This window comes from Fundulus heteroclitus, unplaced genomic scaffold, assembly GCF_011125445.2.
Source record: "Fundulus heteroclitus isolate FHET01 unplaced genomic scaffold, MU-UCD_Fhet_4.1 scaffold_45, whole genome shotgun sequence".
Classification (NCBI taxonomy): Eukaryota; Metazoa; Chordata; class Actinopteri; order Cyprinodontiformes; family Fundulidae; genus Fundulus; species Fundulus heteroclitus.
In genome coordinates this window covers 1,266,252-1,278,604 of record NW_023396868.1, presented here as the reverse complement: position 1 = coordinate 1,278,604, position 12,353 = coordinate 1,266,252, and the positions used below count along the sequence as shown (strand labels likewise).

Sequence of the window (12,353 nt, the reverse complement as noted above, 5' to 3'; positions counted from 1 at the left end):
AATGTGAATTTGTTTATGTACAACCAGCAAATAATTTGTATTTCCATTAAGGTGTTTCACATCGACAATAACTGCACAATGTGCTCAGCTTCCAAACCACCAATGCCAGGCCTAGGGCTGGACGATAATTCAATAACATTATATATTGATCGATAGACGTATATTGATGATAGAAACAAAGGGTCAATAAAAAGTTCAGTAGAATAACAGTTTCCTTCCTTTTGCATTCCAGCCACGTAGATTAATATTACAGTCACTACATCCTTCCAATCAGTCACAAATGCAGCAATGCCCCCGTCACCAAGCTCCAGCCCCTTCAAAGAGTTCAGAGGGCACATGTTCTTTTTTCTTTTCTGTAAAAACTTGCAGTTCTGATAAAACGGTGGTTGAATAAAGGGTTGAGTTTGAATTCATTGTTTTTGTGTTCTGTATCTAAAAATAGGTCGCTAAGTAACAGCATAAAATGGCCAGAGCTGCACTTAAAATATGTTTTGATATCGAACAATATGATTTCTATTTTATCGATATGCTTTTTTTCTATATTGGCCAGCCCTAGCGAGGCCTTCTGTCAGACTGGTTCGGTTATCCAGAACCCATTATTTGTGGTTAATAAACATTTTTTTAATAAACAAGTCATAAGAAATCAAAGGTTTTATTTTCATCAGTATGTAGGTAAACACCTAAAATCTTTAAATCTTGTGAAAAATTATGGTGCGCCTTGTAGGTACACCTTTATGTGATTACTGACCAATTTTATGTGTTACAATGTGCTCATAAATCTGTTAAAATGTGTAAGTAGGACTATGGGAAGCAACTAAGCTGCTCCGCTTAATGGATATTCGGAGCATTACGGTACACTGTGACACTACCTGATCGGACAATAGAGCTGTCTACAAGACTGCCTGACTGTAACGTCGAAACTAGAAGTGCATTCATGTAAAGGCCCCCACATACTCGGGCGTATTTCAGTCCGTGGAGGTCCATGTGTATGCGAGGCGGACTCTGCAAGGATTTTGCGAATACAGGAACGTGTCACACTATAAACTTCTCGGAGGCTAGAAGTCTTTACATCAAACTGTTTTATATGCAACACTGAGCTTGATACACTGAGCTGCTCCAAGCAGGCGGTCGCAAAGACCTGCGGCAACACAGTCCCTCTCCGTTCTCACTGACAGGTGGGAGCCTGCTGAAAAAGAAACGGCTCTAGGTGCTCAGCTAGCTAATCACACATTTTACCATCTGTTCCGCCACTTCGTCCCACTGGCAGAATAATTCCCCCATATTGCCACAACAATGTAGGCAACAGTACGCTCAACCTTAAAGGGTAAAACGTCCTCGGAGAGTCAGCTTGGAGTCCTCCAAGCTCACAGTATGCGCACAGTGTGCATGAATATGTGAGAGCCTTTAGGCAGCCCGTGTCCCGGAGTATGCCCTAGCAACAATAAAAAGTTTATTCAATATACAAGTTAAGTTTATTTTGGCCTTATGTTACAAACAGGGCAGTGTAGTCCAGCTACTCTGTCCTCCTGACAGAGACGGATATCTCTCTCTCTCTCTCTCTCTCTCTCTCTCTCTCTCTCTCTCTCTCTCTCTCTCTCTCTCTCTCTCTCTCTCTCTCTCTCTCTCTCTCTCTCTCTCTCTCTCTCTCTCTCTCTCTCTCTCAGCAGAGGCGGAGTGATGTTACACACTTGGGAAGACTATTTAGTGCGCCTTATAATCAGGTGCGCTTTATGGTCTGGAAAATACGGTAGAATTAATCAAATTACATTATACCCTTTAATGTGTAAAATATAATCCCTCTAAAGGACATCAGATAATTTCAAAATTTGGCAAAGTTTTCACTGTGCACAGCACTGAGCTATAGCTCAGTGGTGCACAGTACTATCTGTACAAAACTTTTTCAAAAATAAATAAATATTAATAAACAACGTTTTCTCTTATAATTTATTGAGTTACATAAGTTTAGTGCCGACAAATCGTCAAAATGTTATTTTATTGCTATAGTCCTGTTTAGAATGTAAATGAGAACAAACACTTGAAACTCACTTTAACAGGGAGAACGTCACACGTTTTATGAGGAAACAAAGGCAAACGAACCACACCTTTGCAGTAAACGTAGGCATACAAATATAACTGTTTTATTGCTATTGTTTGCCTCAAAGAACCAAGTATATTAAAGCATATTAAAGTATATTAAAGTACCAAGAAGCAGACACTCAGGAAGGATGGACTCACTCCGCAGAGCGGAGTAACACGACTTGTCCTAATGTCCGAATGGCGATTCACTCTTTTTAGTTAAATAGAGAATAGACGAGTGGCAACATGAACATCTAAAACATATTCACGTCTAAGCCGAGAATCCTGTATTTGAGGATCCGAAGATAAACTCTGTTCTGGTCCGAAGCTCAGACTATCACCTCTAACTGTTTAGGAGGCAGTACAGTGCGCAGCCGCAGACGGATCATCTGACAGTCAGTGCTCTGAGCAGCAGGTTGTTCTTACCAGAACCGTCAGCCTTGGTCAGAAAGCTCAGGTGTGCCTTATGATCCTCAGACAAAACCAACAGCATCCTGAAGATCTGTCACACTATCAACACATCTAAAACCAACGTCTTCGTCTTCGTCTTCTTCTTCTTCTTCTTCTTCTTCTTCTTCTTCTTGTGTTTAATGGCGGTTGGCAAACATCTTTTCGGTGTGCATTACCGACACCAACTGGTGAGGAGTAGGGATCAGAATGGCCCTGTTCCTAAAGATACTTATAATTATATATCTATATCTATAATATTAATTTACAATTATTCCTGTTATTATTAAATATTTAAATAAATATTGATATACATTTTTTTACTTTTTCTGTTGAATTTCCACCATGTCAAATTTAACTGTCTCCTTTATAAGGTCTCTAACCAGATTACTTCTTTCTTCTTCTTCATACTTCTTACAATACATCACTACACATTCTACTGTTTCGTCTTGTCCACAATATTCACATTTGCCCGACACGTGTTTCCCTATTTTGAATAATGTATTATTTAATCCTGTCCAAATCTAAGTCTTGAAATAACCGTTTCCTCTCTCCTGCTTCCTTCTGCTATCCTCATTTCTCCGACTTTCCATTGAATACTGTAAAACCATGTTCCTCTCCTTTCTTCTTCCCATTGTTTTTGCCACCTTTACTTCATCCTTTTTTAATGATACTTTTTATTTCTGTCTTACTTAAGTTAATCATCATGTCAATGGTTCTATTTTTTGATGCTTCCTTAGCAATCTTATCTGCAATTTTATTTCCATTAACCCCAATATGTGCTGGCATCCAAATAAATGTAACACCCATCATTTGAACTTGATATAACATTTGCTGTATTTCAATTAAGATGTCTAATCTACTTTCCGAAAAATAATTTTGTATACTGATTAAAGCTGAACTCGAATCTGAACATATAATTGATCTTAAGATAAGATAAGATAGGATAGTCTTTATTGATCTCACAATGGAGAAATTCACTCGTCACATCGGCTCATACAAGAAGGTGCAGAGTAGGGAAGGTGCATTCAGTTATATACAGTGAATCTTCATATATACAATGGGTCAGAAAGAATACCAAAAAATACAAAAAGGGAAATAGGAATGGGCATATGATGTCTCATTTACATTCTTAGTGGTCTATATATATATATATATATATATATATATATATATATATATATATATATATAAACATATCTATATACTTAAATATATACATATATCTATGCGCCTACTTACATACGCACCTACGCGTATGTATGTGCATATACATTGTATACATTTGTACATACATACATACATGTGGGCTGACTTATGTTCAGGTGGTGATAGCAGCAGAAGTCACTACATCAGGATTATTGCAAGTGTTGTAGGACAGTGTATTAAATAGATTATTGCACCTTGGTTATTGCACATTAATTATTACCGTTATGGTCACAGTTACAGTGCAGAATTGTAAAGTCTGATAGCAGCAGGAATAAATGACCTGCGGTAGCGCTCCTTTTTACAGACAGGATGTCTAAGCCTGTCACTAAAGGAGCTGCTCAGCTCCTCTACAGTCTGGTGCAGGGGGTGAAAGGTGTTGTCCATGATGGATGTGAACTTGGACAACACCCTCCTCTCAGCTACTTCCTCCACAGAGTCCAGAGGGCAGCCCAGGACAGAAGTGGCCTTCCTCACCAGCTTGTTCAGCCTCTTTCTGTCCCGCTCTGTGCTGCCAGGAGCCCAGCAGACAACAGCGTAGAGGAGGGCTGAGGCCACCACAGAGTCATGGAAAGTTTTTAGCAGAGGCCGGCTCACTCCAAAGGACCTCAGCCTCCTCAGGAGGTGGAGCCGGCTCTGGCCCTTCTTATACAGGGCGTCAGTGTTATGAGTCCAGTCCAGTTTATTGTTGACGTGAACACCCAGGTATTTGAAACTCTCCACAGTTTCTATGTCCTGCCCCTGGATGTTCACAGGTGAGTGAGGTGGGGGTCTTCTCCTGAAGTCGATCACCATCTCCTTGGTCTTACTGGTGTTTAAGCACAGATGGTTTTTCTCACACCAGTCCACAAAGTCCATGATGACCGACCGGTACTCCACCTCGTTCCCCTCAGACACACAGCCCACAATGGCCGAGTCATCAGAGAACTTCTGAAGGTGGCAGCTGTCCGTGTTGTAGGTGAAGTCCGAGGTGTAAAGGGTGAAGAGAAACGGAGACAGAACGGTGCCCTGGGGGGCCCCGGTGCTGCAAAGTGCCACCTCTGACTGACAGCCGTGCAGCCGCACGTACTGAGGGCGGTCAGTGAGGTAGTCCATGGTCCAGTCAGCCAGATGTTTGTCCACCCCAGCGTCCTCCAGCTTCCCCCTCAGTAGCACCGGTCTGATGGTGTTGAAAGCGCTGGAGAAGTCAAAGAACATGACTCTCACAGCGCTCCCGGTGGCCTCCAGGTGGGTTAGCGCCCGCTGCAGCAGCATCTTAATGGTCTTACTTCCTCTATCCATTGTAATGCTAATAATATTGCTAATAACTCTCCTGTATATCTGCTTCTTCTTCTTCGTGGAATTTTATTGGCGGTTTGCAAACAACGAAATGCCGCATTACCGCTACCAACTGGTATGGAGTGTAGATAAACATTACTACTTATTTTGTATTAAAACAAACGAAATCAACAAAGTAAAACAAATCAAACAAAATCAACACAGCACAAATAAGACTCAGATGCTCTCAGTCAAATTGGTTGTTCAAAGACACTGAAAACTAATTCCATAGCACTTATGGCTTGAGTTTTAAGAATTTCTGTTAAATTAAAATGTATTATTTCCTTTCTATTGTTTTGTATAATTTCCCCCTTTCTTTCCTAATCCTTCTTCTTACTTTAGCATGACATATTCTACTGTCTTGTTTTCCACAATAGTCACACCTGCCAGTGTTATGTTTACCTATTTTAAATAAAGTGTTTTTAATTCTGTGTTCCCATCCAAGTCTTAATATTTGTCTCTTCTCTCCTGTTCTTTCCTACCCTTATAATTTTCCCGACTGCCCTCTGAATTTTGAAAAAAAAAAAAAAAAAAAACACTGTCCATTCCTTTCTCCCTCACATTTCTTTTGCCATCTTTTCTTCAACCTCTGTTTAATGATGCTCTTTATTCCCATTTTGCTGCCACTTTAATATACTTTCTTTTTGTGACCTCTTTTGCAGCCTTCTCGGCTCTTTCATTAATATGTGCTGGTACCCACAGACATATTACTGCAGTCCCCTTCATTTGAATTCTATATAATGTTTGTTGTATTTCTATCATAACGACTGTCTGACTTCTCTGTAAACAAATTAATGATGACGTTCAATCTGAACAAATAATTACGCTTACTGGTCTTATTTTCACTGCACTGCTAACACAATTGCTATCATTTCTCTTGTGTATACTGATACATTATCCTTAATCCTCTTCATTATTGTAACATTAAACTCTTGAACTGTAATAGCTACTTCTATCCATCCATCCATCCATCCATCCATCCATCCATCCATCCATCCATCCATCCATCCATCCATTTTCCGTCACGCACTTGTGGGGTCGCGAGGGGTGCTGGTGCCTATCTCCAGCATTCAATGGGCGAGTAGCAGGGTACACCCTGGACAGGTCGCCAGTCTGTCGCAGCTACTTCTATCTTATTAGCTAAATTCTTTGATGCATCTCTATAAATCTGGATGTAACTGTTGATATGTTCCTGACCAGTGTGGAATTCAAAACAACCCCCCTGTTCTTGTTAATCATTTGTAGTATTGAGAGATCTACTTTTGCTTCAGGTAGCAAAAGTGTACTGTTGGCAATGGTACTGTTGGACTAAATTTTAATTCAATCTCTTTTGCTTTTTGTATAACTGTCCACCCAAACCTTTTTGTCTCCATCCTCTCCTTTTTCTAACAAGGTAAAAGAAAGATGACACCCTTAGTCTTTGCATAGACCATAGGTTGTTTAATCAGAAGGCTGTGTCAGATAGTGTAAATATTAATACCGGCCTGCTCCTGTTTATAAACTGAAGGCCCGTCTTAAGATTTGACAGTAAGGCAAAAACAATTGATGAGAGGCAGAACATTTAAAATATGCATATTTAATTTATTAGGAATTCCCAACAGAGACAAGAGTTACATTACCATAGTTACCTACGTCCTTCTCCCAGGTATTGCAGCTTTTGTCTGATCCTAAGTTTTGCAAAGACAGCTTTTTAATAAACGTAGTGCTTCTCTCGCTAAGATCAGTAGGAGGGGTGGTTTCAGATCTGTTCCTCAAACAAAGAGGCTGCTCTTCCCATTAAGGGGTCATGCCAAATGACCTAACAGCCATAAAACCCAGATGCATGTTACTTTACCATGAAAGGAAAACACAGACAAAAACCATGCATTCTCAGTTCTTCCATATCAATGCAACTAAGATATTTATTTTCCTCAACAATAGACATCCCCTTCCTTGGATTCAGGATCTTATTGATACACTGGGGAGATACAGCTGGTGCATCCTGCATTTGGATTACATCCTCTTATATGCTAAAACATTCAAAGAACACGTGGAGGGGCTTCAGCATGTCCTACGAGCACTTCAATAACAAGGGGTGAAGCTCATGCCGACTAAATGGGAATTCTTTAAAAAGGAAGTTTGCTATGTTGGATGTCTCATCTCAGCAGAGGGAGTTCGCAATGACACCAGAGATATAGTGGCTGTTCAAGCCCTTAAAGAAAAGGCCCACAGCACATTTGGAGAGGTTCGTAAGTCGCTCAGTTTTGTTGTTTACTACAACATATACATTCAAGACATTTCCAAGATTGCAAGGCATTGTATGAACTGTTGGCAGCCAAATACACCAGTGGTGCCAGTTTGTCCCATCAGCCTTACAAAATTACAGTCACAACAAATGCAGGTGCCAGCAAAAACACCAGTATGCTGGACAGAAGAACACCACAGGGCACCACATCAGCTCATCACAACCTTGTCCAGGCCACCAGTGCCCGCCTTTCCAGATTTCAGACTTCCCTTTGTACTGCACACTGACGCTTCAGAAAAGGGGCTTGGCGCCATCCAGTATCAGCTCCAAGAAGGGAAGCTGATGGTCTTGCGTATTAGTCAAGAACACTGACACCAGCTGAGCGTCCATACCACTTGTTAAGATATCAACTGGGTCAGTGGAGTGACCAGCTTGACGTAGGTGCTGAATGGCACACTTAGATAGCACCGACCCAAAGATTGGCACATATCTATCAGATACCGCCCCGGAGGTGACACAGTTTCTCTACTGATGTCACAGTTTGGATGTGTACAGCCCTTGCATGGGTGTGTACCTAGATCCCTATTTAATGTTTGTGTGATGAGCAATCGGGGCTTCTTGCCGATCAAGAGCCCATCAGCGCTGATGTGTCTGTGACAGTTTCTCTGCCTTTAGTAGATAAAGTAACTTGAAGTATACTTGTCTGTTTCATGCGTCTTGCATCCAAAGTGATATTTAAGTGGTGGTCGCCTGAAGGATACAAACCAGCTGGGTCCACTGAGGGTGTTTCACCGCCAACAGGGTGCGGTAACTTTAACTAACTGGTGTTTCCGCCCGGACCCAAAAGGCGACGTACCACCTTCCGTTTTCCGGCCAGGACGTCACTCCGGAAGAAAAACACACAATCTGCGGCCGCACAGAAGGTGAGAAGATTCCATTTATCTCCAGTGTCTTTTGCTTCCTGGAAGGGCCGACTTTTTGCATTGCTTGAGGCAGAGAAATGGTTGCAAAGGTGTCGAGCAGTACCGTGTGATCTCTGCATGGGTTACAGGGTTTGTTATTTCCCAGGTGTTGTAAGGATCCACCACCTAAAAGATCGTAATCCTAGAAAAGCGGGTTTTAGAGCCCCTTTTTGCACGGAAGCGAACATAAAACTCTTTGTTTTCGCGGAATAAAAAAAGCTAGCCTTTTCGAAAAACATGCGCGTCGAGTCGGCTTAAAGTCTAACTCTTGGACTGAATGTATTTTTTTGCCAGATGCATTCAAATAGTCAACAGAGTAAAGAAATGTATATTATATGTGAATTATGTGCGCCGTTTGGAAGTAATTTCAATAAAACTTGCTGTATAAGCGAAAGAGCCCGAACATTCTTCAATCGGGCTGTTTCGGAATTTGACATCACAAACAGAACTAGTACCGTGCATCCAGCTGCTAACACTACGACTTTCGCTCCCGATTTATTAAATTTAATTAATAACTCTTACTCTACGTACAATTTTTTTTTTTTTTAATGTCTGATACATCTACAAACTCCACCTCAAGCAACGGCAACTCCGATACCAAATATATCTACGAAGAAACGGAGTTTGAACAAGGTGAACCTGAGGAGACTATATCTAACGCTGCCCAAGACATAGAGCCCATGCTCCATTGTAAGTACCCCTCAAAATCCTCGCTCGTGAAGTGTGAATTGCATAAAACACTTTTGTCACTGCTGGCAATCCAGTCCTTTTGCGTTTCTTTTACGAATTTATCCCATTTCTTTTGATCCACCGGCCAAGTATGTAGCGCTACTTTCTGGCCTGCACTAGACCGCGGTGAAGTTGGTTTGACATTGGACATTCAAGCTCCGCGGAGTCAGCGGAGCACTCTTGACAAACAAAAATCAAATCAGATTTGTTGACGGTCCCACCGCGTATGGGAGAAGAGAGAAGCTGAGAGACGCTGGCGGAAATCGGAGTCCTTCAACCGGATCAACCGTGAGCTAGATCCCGCGGAGCTTGAATGTCCAATGTCAAACCAACTTCACCGCGGTCTGCACTACAGCCACTAACTACGCACCTAGAAGGCATTTTATTGTGGACTTAATTCAGCGTTTTTTTTTTTTTTATACGTACATGTACAATGTATGCAAACCCTCTGGCTTGAGTCTGTAAAAAGGATTAATAGGACAAAAACACCGAAATAATCCTTAGTGAACAATGTTTGTTTTAACCTACCGGGGGAGGGGGTCGTCCTCTCTGCTGAAGCGCTGTGTGTCCGACTCCGCTTTTTGATGTTACACAAACATGTCTGAACGTCCATCCATCCATTTTCTGACCCGTTTAATCCCTCATGGGGTCACGGGGGTTGCTGGTGTCTATGTCCCGATATAAAATAATTGTAGCCGTCCAGTGGTTTCATGCTTCCATGCTCTCTTGTGTGTACTGCCTGGCGTGTTTATAAGGCAGCTGTATATGTTGCCGTACGGAACCCTTAGCCAGCATTTCACAGACTCGCTCCGTCCCTTCAGGCTTTTGCTGTATAAATCTGGCAATATGATACCATCAATCATCAACTTACTCTTGAAACGATCTTGTGATATGTTATCCAAAGAAGAAAAATACGTCGAGAACTCATCAGTTTCCTTCCAGTCTGGCGCGCATGAAGCGAAAAACCCGGATGAAAACAATAGCAGTGAACTGGTCTATAAGCAACACCACAGCCGCCAACTACGCACCTAGAAGGCATTTTATTGTGGACTTAGTTCGGCTTGCTCAAAGTAGACATGGATCAGCAGATTTTGTGTGTGAAAGAAGATACTGGAAAACATCCATATATCCTTGTTCGCCGTACCGGTTGTACAACGTAAACTCCTGTGTGTTTCGATGCAAGTTCGCTGCGCACATTCTCGATGTTCTTGAACTGACGTCACACGTCGGAAATGGCCGATCGTAAACGAAGGCAGCACTCAAACGCGGAATACCATAATCGGTGTAAAAAATGCGCAATTTTTCATGTTTAAACTTAATTTGAACACTTTTGATACATGAATATTCAAAGTTTACCTTGTTCTGGAAGTTATTCAACGGTTTTCAGGATTTTTTTCAGTCCAAGAGTTAGACTTTAAGGTTTGAAGGCCTAGAGTCATCCTAAATGATTCTGAAAAGGAGCCAGCCGGATAGGGTTTTTGGTTTTAATGGCCGCCATAGTTCCTCCTAAAGAAACTTAAAAGCAGCTAACCCACACACAGGGAAGATCCATGAAAAAAAGGTACGTACAAACAGAGCTTCTTAGAGCTTGGCCACAAAGGGTGTGAATGTGTGACATTTTATGAACAGTGACCTGGTGGAAGTGACAGGCAATCACCATAATATATATATATCCATCCATCCATCCATTTTCCAAACCGCTTCTCCCTCATGGGGTCGCGGGGGGTGCTGGTGCCTATCTCCAGCGTTCACTGGGCGAGAGGCGGGGTACACCCTGGACAGGTCGCCAGTCTGTCGCAGGGCAACACAGAGAGACAAACAGGACAAACAACCATTCACACACACACCTAAGGACAATTTGGAGAAGCCAATTAACCTAACAGTCATGTTTTTGGTCTGTGGGAGGAAGCCGGAGTACCCGGAGAGAACCCACGCATGCACATGCAAACTCCATGCAGAAAGACCCAGGGGTGTACTCGAACCCAGGACCTTCTTGCTGCAAGGCAACAGCGCTACCCACTGCGCCACTGTGCAGCCCTAATATATATTTATATATATATATATATATATATATATATATATATATATATATATATATATATATATATATATATATATATATATATATATATATATATATATATATATATATATATATATATATATATATATATAGGAACATAATAAGTTTTGGTGTTAGAGATAAAAAAAATAAAAAAATAAAAAAATGTATATCTATCTATCTATCTTATATATATATATATATATATATATATATATATATACATATATATCGTCTGGCAAACAGAAGGTTGTGGGTTCAATTCTAGCTTCCCCTTGCCACATGTCGATGTGCCCCTGGGCAAGGCACTTAACCCCAAATTGCCTACTGAGCTGCATCTCGGAGTGTTGGCCAAGTGGTTAGAGCAGCATGCTTGCACTCAGAGAAGGATGCAAGTACCCGGTTCAATCCCCAGCACCTGCACTCTGGGTCCCTGAGCAAGACCCTTAACCCCAGATTGCTCCCTGGGCGCCGCACATGGCAGCCCACCCCTCATTTTTTCGCACCACTCATCGAACTGTTTTAGATGATGTTCAGCGTCTTTCTGTGAAAAGCTTGCCACTATGCCCCCCCTCTGCTTGTGACGCCCCCCCCCCCCTTCTGGTCCTTCATGTTTTATCCCTGGGGGGGGATACATTCCTCCCCCCTCTGGTCTGAATTTAAAAATGTATAAAAATTAGGGCTGTCAGTTTTAACGTGTAAGACCACAACGCCAACATTTTTTTTGTCGCAGTTAATCGCGCGTCAAAACACACACACCGTTCCCTAATGGTTTTCCCCACCGCGCTCTCCGGACTGAGGTTTCTTTTACCCTCGGCGCTTTCCGTAGTTTCAAGAGAGCTAGAGACTGTAGCAAAACAGACCCACGCTCACTGTTGCACAGACTGTTCATTTCATGCGACTTTGGGCTTCTTTTATTCTAAAGGCACTTGTAAATTTTACAAGTCACGGGTTGCGGTTTTTTTGGGCACGTTAAGTGCCCAAATAAGTGAAATCGCTTATTTGGGCTCTAAAATAAGTGACTAAACAGCGGTTATGACCTGCCTGCACTAGACACTTTGTATCCAGCTGAAATATTCATCCGCCATAGGAGCCGACGGTAGTAAAGGCAGACAGAGCAACTCTGCACGTATTTTCTGCAGTTTACGGTGCAATAACCGGTGATAACTGCTGAAAGTAGATTACATGGTGCAGATCACCATTTTATCAGACATTGGTTCTGAAGATGAGCTTTTAACACGCTGATAACATTGCAGAAACCCGACCCATAAACCGTACTTTAATGCTTATTAATTTGTTTTCTCTGTATTTGACAAACTAATGCTGAATT

The 12,353-nt window shown here is 41.8% G+C and overlaps 1 protein-coding gene across 2 annotated transcripts in view; it reads right to left on the bottom strand.

Moving 5' to 3' along the window:
* commd2 (COMM domain containing 2) overlaps positions 1-2,667 on the bottom strand; it is a 38,546-nt gene extending 35,879 nt beyond the window's left edge. For both annotated transcript variants that reach the window (XM_012858625.3, XM_012858626.3), the window contains exon 1: positions 2,503-2,667. In XM_012858625.3, coding sequence (XP_012714079.1) covers positions 2,503-2,569 — 67 coding nt within the window. In that variant the 5' untranslated portion in view covers positions 2,570-2,667. The remainder of the gene's footprint in view (positions 1-2,502) is intronic.
* Between the last annotated feature and the right edge of the window lie 9,686 nt (positions 2,668-12,353).